The sequence below is a fragment of the Balaenoptera acutorostrata genome, chromosome 2 (genome assembly GCF_949987535.1).
Source record: "Balaenoptera acutorostrata chromosome 2, mBalAcu1.1, whole genome shotgun sequence".
Lineage (NCBI taxonomy): Eukaryota > Metazoa > Chordata > Mammalia > Artiodactyla > Balaenopteridae > Balaenoptera > Balaenoptera acutorostrata.
The window spans coordinates 102,344,000-102,363,736 of NC_080065.1; the positions used below are offsets into that span (position 1 = coordinate 102,344,000).

The 19,737-nt window shown below is 44.5% G+C and overlaps 1 protein-coding gene and 1 pseudogene across 1 annotated transcript in view; both read left to right on the top strand.

Moving 5' to 3' along the window:
* Positions 1-9,397, top strand: part of LOC114237000 (peroxisomal multifunctional enzyme type 2-like) — a 53,194-nt gene extending 43,797 nt beyond the window's left edge. The window contains exon 15 of the mRNA XM_057540362.1: positions 9,276-9,397. Within this exon, the coding sequence (XP_057396345.1) occupies positions 9,276-9,397 (122 nt within the window). The remainder of the gene's footprint in view (positions 1-9,275) is intronic.
* Positions 9,398-9,455: 58 nt separating this feature from the next.
* LOC130707268 (protein FAM170A-like) lies at positions 9,456-14,663 on the top strand (annotated as a pseudogene).
* Positions 14,664-19,737: the final 5,074 nt, after the last annotated feature.

A 19,737-nucleotide genomic window follows, 5' to 3' on the forward strand; every position in this document is an offset into this window, starting at 1 on the left:
GGAGCAGTGGTGGAGCAAGAGGGGCGGGTGTGGAGCATGGTGACGGTCAGTGACGGTCGGAGCATGGTTTTGTTTTGTTTGTTTGTTTGTTTTAACATCTTTATTGGAGTATAATTGCTTTACAATGGTGTGTTAGTTTCTGCTTTATAACAAAGTGAATCAGTTATACATATACATATGTTCCCATATCTCTTCCCTCTTGCATCTCCCTCCCTCCCACCCTCCCTATCCCACCTCTCCAGGTGGTCACAAAACACAGAGCTGATCTCCCTGTGCTATGTGGTTACTTCCCACTAGCTATGTATTTTACGTTTGGTAGTGTATATATGTCCATGCCACTGTCTCACTTTGTCACATCTTACCCTTCCCCCTCCCCATATCCTCAAGTCCATTCTCTAGTAGATCTGTGTCTTTATTCCCATCTTGCCACTAGGGTCTTCATGACCCTTTTTTTTTCCCCCCTTAGATTCCATATATATGTGTTAGCATACAGTATTTGTTTTTCTCTTTCTGACTTACTTCACTCTGTATGACAGACTCTAACTCCATCCACCTCACTACAAATAACTGCATTTCGTTTCTTTTTATGGCTGAGTAATACTCCCGGAGCATGGGTTTCGTTTGGCATGGCCACCATCAGAGATCTGGGGCCCCTGTGCAGCCACCAGTAATTGCTGCCCCCTCACTGCTCAGTTGCCACGTAGAGTTTGAACCTCCTCAGTGTCTCATGGCTGAGCATTTTCCTCAATCATGGCAGCCCAGAGTGTGAAGCTGCGACACGAGGCTCATGGTGCTGGCGTGTTCTCTCAGCTCAGGCTGGCGACCAGGGCAGTCGTAGGAAACCAGTCAGCTACCCAAGTGGTTTCAGTCTGCCCTCTCTGCCCTGCCTCGGGGGCACGTAAGTGTTCACCTGCTCCCGGAGTCCAGGCTTCCCACAGCCCTCCTGTTAATCCCACTGGCCCTCCAACCAGCCAAGGGGACTCGTGTTCCCCTTGTTGGACACCAGGGCTGGGGCGCCCAATGTGTGACTTGAACTGCTCACTCCCCAGGGAAGGTCTCTTCCCGTGTAATCTCCTTTTTCCTCTGAGTCCCCTCTCAGGGACACAGGTCCTGACCTGATCGCTTTTCTTCCCTTTCTACCCAATTACCGGTGGGTCTTTCTTATAGTCTTGGTTGTACAGGTCTTTCTGTTAGTCTGCACTTAGTTTTCGGTGAGAATTGTTCTACATGTAGATGTATTTTTGATGTGTTTGTTGGTGGGGAGGTGAGTTCCGTGTCCTCCTGCTCCACCGTCTCAGTTTGAGTCTTCAGTTTAGTATTACAGCCTAAGTTTTCACACAGCCCTTTTTTTAACCTGAGGCAGTGTGCAGTGTGTGGTCAGGTGAAGAAGTTTGGCTTTTATTTTAAAGACAATAGATAACCACTGAAGGACTGAAAGGAGAGAATTATATGATCAAACATGGATTTTAGAAAGCATCAACTCTGGCTCATGTTTGTAATGCTTGGATTTTAAGGGAATGAGATAGAGAGAAGGAGATTTTCTAAGAGACTGTTGTAATAATCTAGGTTAGAGACCGTGGTTGATTGAATAGGATTGTGGGCATGGGGATGGATATAAGTGGAGAAATTATAGAGATATGTAGGGAGTGGGCTTGGTGTTTGATTGGATGTGGAGTTGATCACCTGAGGAGATCATCAGCAATTTGACAATTATTTCTTGATTACTTCCTAACTTCTAGGCTTTCTGCTAGGGTTGTGAATAAATGGAGAATGGAAACAAATCTGGACTCTGCCCTCATGGATCCTATAACCTAGTTGGTGGGGAGGGCAGCCAGTAATCAAAAAGCCACACAAATAAATGTACACTTGCAACTATATGTGATGAACATTACAGATGAAACATACATGATACCATTAGAACTTAAAGTAGAAGGATTTGGCATAATGAGGTTGGTAATCAGGTTGACTTTGGGAAAAAATAACTTCAGACGTAATAGGAGAGCATGTTTTAAAGTTGGTCAGAGTGGACATGCAGGTACCTAGTTAGAAGTCTGTTGTGGTAGTTCAAATGAAATGATGGTAGCTTAGGCTAAGGTGGTGGTGGAGAGATGGAGAGAAGTGGGAGAAGCAGAGAGAGATTTAGGAGGTGAAAGTGACAGCAATCTAGGTATCCTTAGCGTTTCTTTTACCATCTTTCACACCCAGGCAGGTACCAAGTTCTTTGATTCTCTCCCTTCAATACATTTAGAATCCTATTTCTGTCCCCCTCACTTTGACCACCATCATCTCTCACTTTCTAAGTGTTCTCTCTGCCTCCATTCTTTTTTTTTTTTTTTTTAAAGAGATTGGAGTTTATTTATTTATTTATTTTTGGCTGTGTTGGGTCTTCGTTTCTGTGCAAGGGCTTTCTCTAGTTGCGGCGAGCGGGGGCCACTCTTCATCGCGGTGCGCGGGCCTCTCACTATCGCGGCCTCTCTTGTTGCAGAGTACAGGCTCCAGACGTGCAGGCTCAGTAATTGCGGCTCACGGGCCCAGCTGCTCCGCGGCATGTGGGATCTTCCCAGACCAGGGCTCGAACCCGTGTCCCCTGCATTGGCAGGCGGATTCTTAACCACTGCACCACCAGGGAAGCCCTAGTTTTGCACTTTTAAGTTAGCTTCAAGTTTTCATCCATTATAAATTGCAAAGAAAACTGACTCTGCACAGTTTTGCATAAATCGAAAGACATACACTTAAAACAAAACAAAACAAAACTTTAAGGCAGTGTCAAATAGCTCCAAAAGCTTTTATCAGTTTGTACTCCATGCAGCAGTGGAAATTTATTTTCTGATGTCTTGCCTTTGATAACACTGATTATTCTCATTATTATAACTATTTTATAGTTATTATTATAATTATTTTAAAAACCAGCGAATAATATATACACAGAGCAAATAAAATAGTATAGAAAATTAAGAAATAAAAAATGTAATTATTCTGTCCTATACAACAACCCCAGGTCTTATTCCTCAGACTTAATTAGTGCTTTTTTTTTTTAATTAATTAATTAAATTAATTAATTTATTTATGGCTGTGTTGGGTCTTCGTTTCTGTGCGAGGGCTTTCTCCAGTTACGGCAAGTGGGGGCCACTCTTCATCGCGGTGCGCGGGCCTCTCACTGTCGCGGCCTCTCCCGCTGCAGAGCACAGGCTCCAGACGCACAGGCTCAGCAGTTGTGGCTCACGGGCCCAGTTGCTCCACGGCATGTGGGATCCTCCCAGACCAGGGTTCGAACCCATGTCCCCTGCATTGGCAGGCAGACTCTCAACCACTGCACCACCAGGGAAGCCCCTAGTGCTACTTTTAACTGCTTCTCTTAAGTTGTTCTGGTGGTTACCTATATAACTCTACTTAATATGATTATTCTTCTGTGTTTTGATTTGTCAAGATTAAACTATTTATTGATTCTATATTTTAAAAGATAAAGAATTAACTTTTACTAACTATATCTCTACTAATTTTATCATACTACTATTTTTATGAATTTAAGTATAGTCCAGTCTCTGTTTCTTCCTTTTATGCTCTCCAACCTTCCCCCCAAATACCACCCCCCTGCAAAGTGGAAAAGTTTCATATTAAAACATTCTTAACCCTAAAACACATTTTTTTTAAAGGTTCGTTTTGCAAAACCAGTATATCCAGGACAAACTCTACAAACTGAGATGTGGAAGGAAGGAAATAGAATCCATTTCCAAACCAAGGTATGGATAACGTAGTTAGAGGTACATTGTTTCGTTACCCTCTTCACTGTATCCTATAATTATGTTCCATCCTAGCATTGTTTTGGTTAATATTATGGATATGAGATAAAACTTAGAAAGTTTTTTTTAAAAAATCAGTGGTAACTTTTAATTGAAAATAAGATGCCTCCGTACCTTGTTTTTTATTTTCTGTTTTTTTTTTTTTTTTTTTTACAGTCCAGGTCTTTTATTTTCTTTACCCCCATCATGCCATGAATTCATAGGGAATGGGCTCCAGCAGTTCAGGCTTCTCTCCATTGGTTCTCACGAAGTGTGCTTCCCTGGGGGGGCAGGCTGGCGCTTCAGCTGAACCCAAGTACCTTTCTCTTTGGCTTCCTTCTTTTTCTGATCATTTTCCTTCACTCGTTTCAGGAAGCTATCTCAGCTCTTAGAGTGCGTAACATGCTCGATACGCACATTAATTCTCTTGGCAAGAATCTTGCCCTTAGCTTGTATGTTTACAATGATGCCAACAGCATGCTGGGTAACATTGTAGACTCTCCCAGTTTCGCCATGGCAACATTTGTGGGGCATTCCTTTTTGAACAGTGCCCGTTCCCTTGATATCTACAATATCACCTTTCTTGTAGATTTGCATGTATGTGGCCAAAGGAGCAGCTCCATGTTTTCTAAAAGGCCTAGAGAACATGTAGCGGGTGCCCCTCCTCTTTCTCTTTGTGTTGGTCATTTTGGCGAATTACTGGAAGATGGAGGTTCTGGCCGAAAAGAAGCTATTTTCTGTTTTTTATTCTCAGCTAAATTGGTGCCTGTCTACATAGCATTTCTGAAAACCCAACCAACCATATCTTTTTGGCTCAACCCATCATTCAAGTTGTTGTCAGAATATAATCTTCAGAAAATTAAAGGCATGACTCTCAGACAGATATAAAATGAAAATGTGACACAAATTAACATCTTATGTCACAGAGTCTGGGCTTAATTAATAGTAAGTAACAAGACAGAGTATATCTCCCTATAGAGTTAAGTAATTTTGGGGTGAGGCTGTTAGCAGTGCTCCAGTAAAATACTAAAAGGACATGCAATCAGCCTTTTATAAGTTTTTTACAGATTATTTTTGTTAATACAATTGACCAGGGTGACACTTTTTGGCCTGATCATTTGTACTACATTGATGGTTTGTGTCGAGCAGTTTAAATACCACCACCAACAATAATAACAGCTTAAAGTTGTCGAGTACCTATAAGCAGGCTATCCCATTATTTCTACTGTGCGTAACAGCTCTACATTTAATTTAGGAAAATCTAGGTTCAGGTCTCCTAAATAACTTGCTCGTGGTCACGTAGAAAGTGGTGGAGCTGGGATAGACACCCAGGTCTGCCTGGCTCAAGGCTTCCTTCCTAGGCCCTAACTTTTTTTTTTGTTTTTTTTACTGTATCATGATTTCTTTTTTTTTTTTTTTTTTAACATCTTTATTGGAGTATAATTGCTTTTGATTGTTGTGTTAGTTGCTGCTGTATAACAAAGTGAATCAGCTATACGTATACATATATCCCCATATCCCCTCCCTCTTGTGTCTCCCTCCCACCCTCCCTATCCCAGCCTTCTAGGTGGTCACAAAGCACCAAGCTGATCTCCCTGTGCTATGTGGCTGCTTCCCACTAGCTATCTATTTTATATTTGGTAGTGTATATATGTCCATGCCACTCTCTAACTTCGTCCCAGCCTACCCTTCCCCCTCCCCATGTCCTCAAGTCCATTCTCTACATCTGCATCTTTATTCCTCTCCTGCCGCTAGATTCTTCAGAACCAATTTTTTTTTCTTTTTAGATTCCATATAAATGTGTTAGCATACGGTATTTGTTTTTCTCTTTCTGACTTACTTCACTCTGTATGACAGACTCTAGGTCCATCCACCTCAGTAAAAATAACTCAATTTCGTTTCTTTTTATGGCTGAGTAATATTCCATTATATATATGTGCCACATCTTCTTTATCCATTCATCTGTCGAAGGGCACTTAGGTTGCTTCCATGTCCTGGCTATTGTAAACAGTGCTGCAATAAACATTGTGCTACATTTGTCTTTCTGAATTATGGTTTTCTCAGGGTATATGCCCAGTAGTGGGATTGCTGGGTCATATGGTAGTTGCATTTTTAGTTTCTTTTTTTTTTTTTTTTTTTCCACACACACACACTGTATTTTATTTTTACAAGAGATAAATAGACTGACACCAAGCATTGTACATGGATGACCACAACAAAAGCAACAATGATTGCAATTACCAAACATGAAACACACTCATACTAGGTCATAATATTGACATTCAGTCCAGTAATCCTCCACTGTAACAGCTCCTTTACTTTGCAGTGAAAATTGATTTGTATATTCTTTGCCTCTGAGTCCTTGTGGGATTTTTTTTTTAATTCAGACAGATAGTCACAAAAATTATACTCATCCTCATCAGTTCACTCAGTCCCATGTAATTAATTTCTTTTTTATCTTGATCTTTTCTTAGCACTTTTATGAGTTCATCAGTTTTTCATTAGAGTTCTGAAAATGCTTATTCATTCAGTTCAGCAGTACAGTCAGTTACCAGAAACCTGTAGTTGTCAGAGTCTTTTCCATGAATTTCTTGAAGATGAAACCCTTTTATAGGAACATATTTGCAAAATCATCAGAGTACACCCAGAACTGTCTGTAAATGACAAAAGACTTAAAAATGACCATGGTTAAAGATTTGATGAAAGTTCATAATAATGCAGTTGACAAGAAAATTAGTTATTTCTGAGATATACATTTTAAAGTAATAACTAGGATTATTACTTATAACATTATACCAGAACATATAAGATTTTTAGAAGTTTCCTGTAATGTCTGAAACATTTATATTAACATATTTCCATACATATTTCCATACAAATACAAATATAAGATTTTTAGAAATTTCATGTAATGTCTGAAACATTTATATTAACATATTTCCATACAAATAACCCAATGAAAGTTTAGTATTAGTTGTTTTGTTTGTTTTTTTATACTGCAGGTTCTTATTAGGCATCAGTTTTATACACATCAGTGTATACATGTCAATCCCAATCGCCCAATTCAGCACACCACCATTCCCACCCCACCGCAGTTTTCCCCCCTTGGTGTCCATATGTCTGTTCTTTATATGTTATAGACTTACTTCTTTGTTGGCTATGTAGTTTGTAACTATTTTCTCCCAGTCTCTAGCTTGACTTCTTATACTCTTAAAAGAATCTTTCACGTAGCAAATGATTTTAGTTTTGATAATGTCTAGTTTACCTATTTTTCCTTTTATGGTTCATCTCTTTCCTGGTTTATTTCAATAGGCCCACTGTTCTCTCTGATTCTGACCTTGCCTCCCAAAAGTCTGTTCTTAACAAAGCAATTAGAGTGATCTTTTAACATGTAATTTCTCATTTAAAACTCTCCAAGCTTCCCATGTCACTCAGAGTAAAAGCCAAAGTTTGAGCAGTAGCCTCTAAAACCCTATATAATTTGGTTCCTCATTATCCCTCTGACTTCCCCTCTTACCACTCTCTCCCTCCCTCAGCCACACTGGCTTTCTTCCTGGTATTCAAACAGGCCAGGCAACCCCTGACCCAGACTCCAGTCTCTTTTTGCCTGAAAAATGTAACCTTGGCTCTAAGCTCCCTTATTGCCCTCAGGTACTACTGAGATGAGGCCCTTTTAGTGAAGCCTTCCATGATCTCCCATTCAGCATAGAAATTGCCCTATTTCCTATAGTCCCATATCCAGTTGCTTGTTTTCTTTTTCATCATGGTACTTGCAAATATCTAACCTACTAGGTATTTTACTTATTTAAAAAAAATGGTCTATCTTCTCCTCTAGAATTAAGCTCCTTGAGAGAAACTCTTTGCATCTTTTTTGTTCTTAAATGTTCAAGTACAGAATCTAGAGAGCCTGGCACATAGTAGGGGCTAAATAACGGTTTCTATAATGAAGAATGGACAGAGAAATGAAGGAATGACAAAAGTATGTCCCAACCTAGCTGGGGCTTGCTGTGATGAACCCATTGGCTCTAGGTTGGAGAACCTGAGCTGGTACGTTTGGAATCATCTTTCCTTTTCTGAGGAGAGGTTCATTTCTTTCAGAAATTCAGGGTCTAAGAAAGATGCCTTAAGAATCATCCTCCTTGGAATGACGGCATTAGAACTTCTAATGAAAGTTCAGCTCCTAAGGAAGTGGTGATTATCACCGGTTGATAACACTCTTTGTTGAATGGTTGGTGAGGAGCATTGTGGTTCCTCATCATTATGGATGGAGGGACCAAGGTGACAGTACCTGAGCTCACTGATCAATCTTAACTTCATTAAAAACCGGACAACTTTTTGTACTTACTGTTGCAAAGCAATAGGAAGGTACACAGCATCACTTATAAAATAATCTTGTAGTAACATGAAATCGAATCTAAATCTAATTAATTCTCTAGCTATAACTACCTGTTTATAAGGAAATCGAGGTAATAGGGAACATCTTAAATGACATCACAGGAATACAATCAACAGACTCCTGTGGAAAATTCTACAGGATAAATTACTTAGTTTCTTCAATAAATCGGTGCCAAATCAAAGGGAGGGAGAACTGTTGTAGACTAAAAGACACATGGACATATTGCAAGGCGTGGACCTTCTTTAGATCTTGATTTCAATAGATCATGTATAAAAAAGACATTTAAACACCTTGGGAGGCAATTGAGTATGGCTTAGTTATTGTGGTAAAAGAAATGATGATTAAATTTGTTGGGCGAGAGAATGATGTTATGTTAGAAACAAGTTTTTATCTGTTGGAGGTAAATACTGTGGCATGTAAGGAGAAATGACATAATGTCTGAGATTTACAATAAAAAACAGCACTTCCCCCACCCTCCCCAAACTCCTAAACCAAAATAAATACACAAAGAAATGAAAGTGTGCAAGTGAGTGAGTGTGTTTGTGTGTGTGTGTGTGTGTAGCAGAAGAAGAATGGCAGACTTTTGATAATTGTTGAAACTGGGTGATGGGTAAATGGTGCTGCATTCCTTTTATATCATTCTCTTTACTTTGTGTATGTTTGAAAATTTCTACCACAAAAAAATTAAGAAAAAAAATCCTCCTTGTCCCTTCTTTTCTAGAGATTTTCCAAGAAGCAGGAAGATTGAATCTCATCAGCAAACCCTCACAAGGCTGAGGTTGTCCTCTCTTCACTCTCTCGGTGCCTGAAACTTTAAGTCATTCTGCAGTGCCTTTTCAAATTGGGACCCGCCTCAGTCCATGTGGTATTTCTAATGAAAGCAGTGACTTCTGGGAGGCTACCTCATCCCGTGCACCAATCTTCCCACTGGATCATCCTGGCCACTACCTCAAAATGAGGTGTCTCTAATTCTAGAGTGGAATCAGGAGGATCCAGATGCATTGCCACTTATAACTGGTATAAATTACAGCCCACAAGCAGAGGTGTGCAAGAAATAGTACGAAAATTTTTTTATAACTCCATGTAATTTGTATTTGAAGCCTTGATCCTGCTGGTGTCCTGTTTGGATTTCCGCCATCCCTATTTGGAAGTCATACAGGGCCAAGGTTTTGAGAGAGTGGGTGGAAGGATGATCATTGTGGACTGGAGCCCACAGTTGTAAGTGTAGATGCCCATCAGCTCGGGGGCCGTGCCTCCTGTAGGTTTGGTGGCTCCTGTGCCATGCGTGGGGCAGGTTGCCCTGATTCTGCTTGTATGCACACTACAGCCATCTCCTTTTGGAATTTTTGCTCCATTTACCCCTCCAGCCACACTTGAGAGGCCTTTTCTCCTCCAGGATTTACAGACATCTCTCTCTGACTTAATTAGCACATTTCAACACTCCAGTAGGGAAACAAGACAGTACCTAATTTCAAAAACCTGCTTCTGTTATGTTTCTGCTCAAGTATCCTCTCTTTTCCATGGAGTTTGGGATTTTAGAAATAAAAGCCAAGATGATCAGCATGCTATTTCTGCTATGCCCTGCCGGGCTCTTCCACTGGCCAGTGAACATAGGGTCTGCTACCCACTTGAATGCAGAAGGGAAAACGTGAAATAAAGGAAGAAAAGGAAAAAAATGAACAGGAAAAGATTAACATCTCAAAGTATCCTGCCACATTTGAAAGATGTGAGAGTTGAATTCATGGGAAAGGTTCTGCTGGGAAAAAGGAGTTGTTCTTGAAAATGGGGTCTGTGCTGTTGCAGAGACTGTTGAACCTAGGTCCACAGAATGCTCTGATGTCATCACTGAGGTTAGAGAATTCTGCTGTAGGCCTGGCAACCTTTGAAACTTAACAGCCCTGGTGAGCACTAAGCAGTACTGCTTGTTCACTAAGTGGTCCAAGTTGTTCAGCCATTTAGGAGACTTGACTATTTTTATTTGTATTGAATCATTTCAACGGATTTCCCAAAAGCCAAGAAGGGCCAACCTGTAGGGAAGAGGAGGAGTTGGACGTGAGGCATCTTCTAAGGGAATCTTCCAGTTGGTACGATGAGACGGCGACAAAAGAGGAAACATCTGGAAAGTGAAGAGTCCCAGGAAACTGCCGAGAAGGGAGGAGGTATGTGGGGGGCAACTTGTGGGGGGAACATGGGTTTCTGCCAAACTGAGCCTTCTCTAGGAAGGGGGGTACTGAGAACGTGTCACCTGTGAAGCAGGGTGCGAGAGACCTTGTCTCACTGATGCTGCCGTATCCACGCAGAGGGTCCCTGTGGTGTGAGACGGCACAGAACAGCCAGGTGCCCCTGGGAGATGGGAGGTCAGCTCCGCTGGTCTGAGGACCCTCTCCTGGGGCTGCCGGGCCTGGAGCTTTGTCGGACTCACAGCAGGCTGCATCCTGCTTGCACAGACCTAGAGGTGCAGCTTTTCTCAGTCCCCGAGTTCTCTCTTATTCTCTTTGATCTTCCCCTGGGGTCACGAGGTGGGGGGTGTGAAGGATGCAAGGATGCTGAGAGAGACCCATGAGCTGCTTGGCCCCTTTTGCCAAAGTGGAAAGAGAAGCCCCATGAGTTGAAGGCCTTGTTGAAAAGTATCTTGAGAAGTGGAATGCAGTTCGAAAGGAGATTGTTTGTCTAGGGATGGTGTCATTGAAAGCAAGGAGGTTTTATTCCTTCGACAGGAAGAATTTCTCAAAGGAGATCAAGGGAAGGGAAGGGCTTTCCAGAGACTGAGCCCGCATGGGCGGGGGTGAGAGATGTCCTCAGGGTCCTGCGGGGAGCTCTGAGAGCCACGGGCCACCTGGTGCCTGCGTGCCTTAAACGTAGGCGAGTAGCTTGCCCTGGGAGAGGGGTGGTCACGTGAGGAAGTGGGGCAGAGTGGAGCCTACCCCAGACTTCCAGCTGGAGGCCTCTGCCCCAGATTAGAGCCCAGTAGCTCCTACCAGGCCTAGGGTCCTGGAGACTAGGATGGGCCCTGGGAGTGGAGGTCTAGACAGCAGGCAGATTTTCAGGCAGTGGCTGGGACAGGCTGGGGAAGGCAATGACTGCCCCTGTCTCACCATTCAGAATATTTTTCTCTATGTTCCAGTGTGTGTGTGTGTGAGTGTGAGTGTGTGTGTGTGTGTGTGGTAGTGGAGAGAAGAGCGGGATGAATGGGGGTAGAGTGCTCATCAGATATAAAGTCTGCATGGTAAAGTTCTTGTCACCCTGCCTGGACCTGGGTGACACTCGGTGTATGTAAGAGTGTGTACAGAATTCTTGTTAGGGGTGTTTTATGAGGCAGTAACTCATACACCCATGTACACTCTGATACAGCAAATATATCACACACCCCACATATAACTTCCTTATTAAACCACACACAGCACATGTAGGTATATACACGCATCACTCCTGTACTACGTTCTCATACAACCCACCTGTGTCACAATCCTCTCCTCCAACACCAAACGCTGGAGATGAGATATGTATATAGACACACACACTATATATATATGACACACACACTATATATATATGTATCTCCTCAACTCTCGCAAACACAGCTAACTTCAGCTATCTCTAAATACCTCTGTAAGAACCAGTCACATGTCATACACACCACACTTCTAACACATTCTTTAGTGATGCCAGACCCGCTTTGTACAAACCACAGTAAAGCACAGTCTCACTAACCCATGTCAGGGTTGCCAGATAAAATATGGGCTGTCCAGTTAAATTTGAATTCCAGATAAACAACAAGTAATTTTTCAGTATGAGTATGTCCCAAATATTGTACGGGCCATACTTACACGAAAAATAAGTAAGACCAAATACTGCATGGGAATACTTACACTACAAAATTATTCTGGGTTTATCTGAAATTGAAATTTAACCGGGTGCCCTGTATTTTTGTTTGCTAAGTCTGGCAACCCTTATATACTTACCGCCAGCTGATGTGTTATATATTGATTGTATTGTTGTTTAGTGTTTGTCTTCCTCTACTAGAATGTGCAGCCTTACCAGAGACTAGAACAATGGAAGAGTGCCGGATACATAGGAGTAGCTGCTTACTGAACCTTGGTGAATGAATGAATGAACACACACCATAAATACAAGCCACACCGTGTGATGAGGAAAAGTTACATGTCCCAGAATTCCTGACTTGTGAACAGAAATCATGCACACAGAGGCCACAGATACAGATACACACATCTGCACTGTGCTCCCCACGCCAACCCCACACTTACCACAGACTTAAGTGATAGACATCACTCACTCTTCACACATACTCACAGTCACCACCTAGGCCCACATTACCCACAAGACACTGACAGAATAAGTATTGATTTTAATTAAATACTGGAGTATCCACTGGGAACCACACTCTCAACTGTGTGTATTCACTGCACCTGACACATGTCAGACCGTCAGTAAATATTTGTGGCCAGAGGATTGAGGAACCCACCCTGAGCCTTTCATTCCTCCCTCAGGAATCTCGAAGTCACAAGAGGATCCCCCTCAGCTTGGATCTCCTGTGGTGGCCCAAGGCTGCAGCCCAGGGGCAGGGGAGGTCCCCTCTGCCTCTGAATACTTCTGTGCTTCTTCTCCACGCAAGCTCATCCGTGGTGGTAAGGGCGCGGGGCTCCTCAGGTGAGGGGCTGCTTGGCTGGGAGGCAGGAGGCACACAGATCCCAGGGAGGCTGAGAGGAAACCCAGGGTCATCAGAGGCGCTGAGGGCTCTGTGGAGGAGCCTGAGCAGGATGGCTGAGCTGTATGAGGGCGTGGATCTCAGCTGAGTCTGGGGGCGTGTGAATCCTGGTACCACCATGGTGGGGAAGTTAAGGAGCAGGGGCCGGAAAGGTCTGGGCTTGAGGTGGAGGGCAGAGGGACCAGATTAAGCATCTTCAGAGGAAAATGTAGGGTTTGCCTTTGCCTTTGCTTCCTGAGAAGGACAGAGTTCTTCATCATAGACCTCCAGCCTGAGAGCAGGACCATCCAGCTGAGGTCCACCCAGCTCACACATACATCCGCTCTCCAGGCACAGCCATTCTCAGTGCACACGTAAACCCCAAGCACGTGATCCACAGTGCTCCTCTCCTACACCCCCATTCCACAAGTAATGCACCACCGATATTCCCAAACTCACACTCCTCGTAGTACACGCATCCTCCCACATCCCTCACATACCACAGCCCTCGCCACCATACTCCACACCCCTGTATACAGACACCGCTCCAGTATCCCCCCACACGCAGATGAAAAGCCCACAGATGACACCAGATACACCACTCCATCCTACGGCCAACAGACACCAAGCTCATGACACAGCTACGTCATGCAAATGTCCCTCTCTCATCTACCACACCTGCTCCCTCAGCTTCCAGCATGGCCCGCGCATGTTATTATGTTTTTAATTTCCTTTCCCAGGAATCTGGAGATTACATCGAGACACTCCCTGGCCTAGAGCAGCCCTAGCCCGGGTTCAGGAAGAAGGGGAGACCGCTCCCCCACCACAGTGTGTCGCCTTCTCATCCCCTTCATTCAGTAAGACCTCTCTGTATACAAACAAAGAGGAAAGAGGCATGAAAATATACTACATGCGGGTGAAAACGATCAAGGGTGTAGCTGTCTCCTGGGAGACAGAGAAACCCTTGGGGTTGCTAGAAAAGCGGCTGAGGATAGAAGAAGTGACCCTTCCTGAGGATGTGCGGGTAGGTTCTCCCCGCTCTGCTGTGTCCACCAGAAACCGCCTGTCTGACAGTGAGCCCACTGGGGCGGAGAAAGAGTGTGAGGAAAGGGCAGAGCCATACAGCCCATCAGGGTCAGCTGCAGTCCAGGAGAGACCCAGGGCCAAGACACCGGACTGGCTGGTGACCATGGAGGCCGGCTTCAGGTGCATGGCCTGCTGCCGGGTGTTCCCCACCTTGGAGATCCTCCGGCAGCACGTGCGGTACGGCGTCCAGGAGGGCTTCAGCTGCCATGTCTTTCATCTCACCATGGCCCAGATGATGGGCGATGTGGAATCCGAGAGCACCACCGAGGAGGAGGCGGAGGAGGAGGAGAGGAGGAGGAGAAGCAAGGAGCAAAGGAGAATGAGGAGGAGCAGCCCACGGGGGAAGACCTCAGCCCGAGGAGACCGTGGAGCCAATGTCCAGGCTGCGTGTTACATTCTCCGAAGGAGAGGAAGTGAGCAGGGGCTTGGGCTGCGGAGGGAGCTGTACCTTCTCCGAGCCAGTCCCATCTCTCCACCCCAGACTCATGCTTCCATAAGGGAGAGTTGGGGGCTTTAGCACCTCAGGGGGAACTGAAGGGGAGATAACCGGCTCCCGTGCTTCTGGCCCAGTCATGTAATAATAAAGTCATGACTGTAAGTGGGAATTGATCCTGAGCTTTTCAGCTTCCACAGGAAATTCTCTTTAGCGAAGAAGTGTTTTTCTCTCTTTTGATTTCCACACAGCAACTGAGATTCATGGGACAAGATCCTAGAAGACGGTGTGGCCTTCTGTTGGAAGAGGTAAGGCTTGAGGCTGGCACAGTCTTCTGAGCCTATGTCACGAGGGCCCCGAGGAGTGTAAGGGAAGGGGCCGCAGAGATGTGCTGGTTTATCTAATGGCTCTGCAGTTGCATCAACTTGGGACACACCCAGCACTTCCAAAGGAATTGACCTCTGTTGACTTAAACAAGAATGTGGAGCGTTTTGACTAGGAGTTTTCTCAGGGTCTGCATGATGGACCTCAGCTCTTAAGAGGACGTACTGCCAGCAGCTCCTTCTCGGCAGAGAGAGCCAGGGGTGGTCTGAAGAGAGGACAGGGGGCCCCGCAGGAGCAGAAGTTTGAGGTCTGAGAGCCTGTGGCCTGAGCTGAGATCTCACCCTGACCAGTGTACCTAGCCTTCTGGGACAAAGGGAAATGTGAAAGGGAGTCAGGTGGAAATGAGGTCCCCCGAGATATGGAAATGTTCCAGAAGCTTCGTTGTGCGGTAGTTGATCTGGAGCCAAGCTCACTGTGGTGTGTGTGGCTCTGAGCTTTAAGGCAACGCTGGAGGGTAACCCCGACCAGCAGAGCTTATAGTGCTTCTTGTCTCTTCCTGTTCTGCCTCATTTGTTTTATCCCTTCCAGGGAGAAGAAAGGACCCTCGGGATAGTAGTAGCAGACAGAGTGCCAGTGGTCTGAAGGAGGATGAAGGGCCCAGCACTCAGTCTAACATCATATGACAGTCTAAATATCATAGGCAATAAAGGGCATTTTCCAAACCTTTCCTGGATGTTTCATTTAATTACATTTATCTATCTATGCATCTATCTATCAGTCATCTACATCTGTATCTTTCAGGGTTCGTGAACAAGCTTTCACATAAGCACTAGGGACGTCCACCAGCATTTTCCAGAAGGAGGCCTGAAAACTGCTGGGGACTTCTCACAAATAGGGAATGGCCACAACCCTTGCCACACAGACTATGTGCGTGGCCCTCCTGACTTACTCCCACTCACTCTGTGAATTGCCCGAGGTCTGAGATGGGGGTGCTGGCTGGAGGCAATGATCACGTGCAGGCTGGATCTCCTCCAGATTCTGATTCTCTTCCTGGGCATGTTGTCCTCAAGCACAGTTTCCATGTCCCTGGCCACACTGATCTCCCTCCTTCAGTCCTTCCCTCCCTCCCTCTCCTGCCTCCTAGTGCAGAGAATACTTTTTACATTTGAGATGAGATGTATATTTTGTTCACAGAATTCTCACCTGTTCTACTGTGGCCTCCGTTTTTAACATTCCAAAGCTGAGAAGTTTCTTTTTTTCTCCCTCATTTCTGCTGAGTCTTTACCTTCCTAATGCAGTGAACTCAGAGTGCCTAGCTGACTGGATGGGGGAAAAAAATCCAGGGAGCAAAGAGAAATAATAAAAAATATATCAGTTAATTTTTCATAGTGTTATCCAACTATATATTTTTAAAAATTAGGAATAATATTAGGAATATTCTCTTTATAAAAAAACTGAATTATTGGGCTTCCCTGGTGGCGCAGTGGTTAAGAATCTGCCTGCAAATGCAGGGGACATGGGTTCGAGCCCTGGTCTGGGAAGATCCCACATGCCGCAGAGCAACTAAGCCCGTGCACCACAGCTACTGAGCCTGCGCTCTAGAACCCCCATGCCAAAACTACTGAGCCCCCGTGCCATAACTACTGAAGCCTGCATGCCTAGAGCTTGTGCTCTGCAACAAGAGAAGCCACTGCAATGGGAAGCCCGTGCACCACAGTGAAGAGTAGCCCCCGCTCACTGCAACTAGAGAATGCCCGCTAGCAGCAACAAAGACCCAAAGCAGCCAAAAATCAATAAATTAATTAAAAAAACAATTATGTTAAGGGGTACAATGTATAAAAGTACAATAAAATTCTCCCTTCATAACCCCCCAACCCCACTGTCAAGACTATTTCCTTTTGTAGAGATTATTGATCACTAGCTGTCTGATTTCAAGACTTTTGGTCCATGAATTTACATATGTAGGTGCTTTATATGTGATTTATAGCTTTACAGAGATTTTTTATTTATAAATTATATCATACCATATCCATTCTAAAATTAACATTTTGATTGGAGATATTTTGATGTCTTTAATATAGAGATTTAGTATAAATCTTTGCTGTAGGTCTATCCCATTTTTTAGGCCAATGTTATTTATTTACTTCTAGTGACAAATCATAATATAATTATTCCCCTATTGATGGACATTTCGAGAAAGATACTCTTTTTCTCCTGCAATTGCCTTGTGACTTAACCTGTTAACCAGATTGTGTTTCTTCTAAGTATTTTTGATTTATAAATTGTATCATACCATATCTATTCTAAAATTAACATTTTGATTGGAGATCTTTTAATGTCTTTTAGATAGGGATTTAATATTAATATTTTAAATAGTCTCCCGTTTCCCTGTGGATTATTGACATTTTAAACTCTGCACTTCAATTTTCCCTCAATACCTGTAATTTTGTCATGGCTATTTCTCTACTTAAAGATGAGTAACTCTATGATTGATTTCTTCATTTTTTCCCATCTCTTTCCAAGGTACTGAGTTTGATTGTGTCTTATGAATTAGTGAAAAATGCTAGTCCTTGAGTCAGGACATTGGGCCCTTTACCAAGTAACTCAACCTATGTGGGCTTCAGCTTCTGTATGCGTGATCAAGAGGCTTGGACTAGCTGACTTTTCAAATGCTGTGTTTCTTTGATTCACTCTCACTTTCTGATCTGCTACTTAAGAAGAGGGTCTGTTCTCATAAAGTAAGAACAGTCTTTTTTTAATCCTTGGGTTGGGCAGAGTTTAATTGGTCATACTCAGTTTGTTATATTTACTTTTACATATGCTTAACTCTAAATAATTTATATAGGTCTTGTGACTTTTTTTTTTTTTTTTTTAATTGCTGACACAGCAAGAGGCTTTATTGGGAAGGAGCGCCCGGGCGGAGAGCAGCAGGGTTAGGGAACCCAGGCGGACTGCTCTGCCACGTGCCTCGCAGTCTCGGGCTTCACGGTAACGGGGTTAGTTTCCGGGTTGCCTCCGGCCCATCACCTCGCTTGGCCTGTAGTCGGCCTCAGGGTCCTTCCGGGTGGCGCGTGCATCTCTCAGCCAAGATGGATTCCAGTGCGAAGGGCTCTGCGAGGTTGGTCGTCTCCGCCGTCTTCTGGCCCCTCCCGAGTCCTGCTGGTTAGTTTTCCTCGGCAGCACCGAGTTCCGTGTCGGGACCTCCTGTTGTGAGACGCCTCAGGCAAGTGGTCATCGTCGTGCCGGGCCGAGGCGGGCGGTTTCGTTCTCTCACAGAATTACACGCAGCTTTTCGAGGACGGGGCTGCAAAGGGGAGGAGAAATGGGGCAACAGCTGGGAGGGAAGTGGGCTAGGAGAGGGTCGTTGTCCTTTAAAGAGAAGAAATAAGACCATGTTTGTGTGGCGGTGGAAGGTTGCAGTGGAGAGGGGAGAGTTGCTGGTGTGTTAAGCACTGAGAGAGGAGATGGGGACCCGGGCCGGAGGTCCCTCTCCGGTACCAGAGGGAGAGGGGACTGAGGCAGAGCGCAGAGGAGGGGGCGGGAGAGGGGCTGTGGGCTTCCCTCCAGTGGCTTCGGCCTCCTCTGTGCAGTAAAAGCTGGTCACCAGTAAGAGGCAGGGAAGGGGCAGGAGCTGGCGGTTTGAGGGCTGGTAGGACCGGAAAAGGCAGAAAACCCTGGAACAAGGGCAGGACTGAGGTGGGGTCATGACTGCCGCTTGGGCAGGAGAGAAACTCCACACAGGAGTGCGTACACCTGCTGCCTTTCCTCCAGCCACGGGCAGGACGCTCAAAGGGAGGAATATGCTGGTGTCTTGGCTGCTTTGTGCCTCAGGGGAATAGGCTCTCACAAGGGAAAATATCAAGAGCAGAGAGTAAAGCTAGAGCCAGACATTATTCCTCTTAGGCTGTCTGTAGTCAGATAGAAGTAGCCTGTCGTCTACCAGTCAGTCCATCAGTCAGTCAGTCAACAAACACTCATCTTACAGACACCTACTAAGCTCCAGGCACTGAGCGGTTGCTGGGGATATTAAACTACTGTCTTTCTTACTAGACTAACTGTTATTTAATGTGGCTGGAGCTCCGTCAGTGAGGACACTCTGGAGAGGGAGCGAGTCTTTCCGCCCAAGGGGAGAGGGCAGAGGAGGATCCCCACCAAGAGCTGCCCACGCTGCTCTCCTGGTTGGACCCTCTCTGTTCCTTGAACACACCTCACGCTGTTCCCTCTGCCCAGGGCCCTCTGCCCTGGCTCTTTGCATGGCTGATGCCTTCGTTATCTCTCACGTCTTATCTCAAAACCCTCTAGGCCTCTACCTTGAGCACCTTTGGACTCTGCCTGGAAGGCTCCTCCCCCACTCACCTGTGGCTTCCTCCCGTGTGTCTGTTCTTTTTTTCCACCTCAGCCTTAAGGAGGTCTAGTTGACAAATAAAATCGTAAGATACTTAAAGCATACGTGCTGATTTGATATACATATACATTGTGGAATGATTCCCCCAGTGAGTTAATTACCATATCCATCACCTCACATATTTACCTTTTCTGTATGTGGGAGAACATTTAAGCTGTACTCTCAGCAAATTTCAATTACACTATACAGTGCTATTAACTAGAGTCACCACGTTTTACATCAGATCCTCAGGCCTTATTCATCTCATAGCTGAAAATTTATACCCTTTTACTTTTACCAACCTCTCCCTATTTCCCCCACCACCAGCCACTGGCAACCACTTTTCTACTCTCGGTTTCTATGAGTTCGCCTTTTTTTTTTTTTTTTTTCACACAGGCACACTGTATTTTATTGACAAGAGATAAATAGACTGACACCAAGCATTGTAAATGGATGACCACAACAAAAGCAACAATGATTGCAATTACCAAACACGAAACACACTCATACTATGTCATAATATTGACATTCAGTCCAGTAATCAATCCTCCACTGTAACAGCTCCTTTACTTTGCAGTGAAAATTGATTTCTATATTCTTTGCCTCTGAGTCCTTGTGGGGATTTTTTTT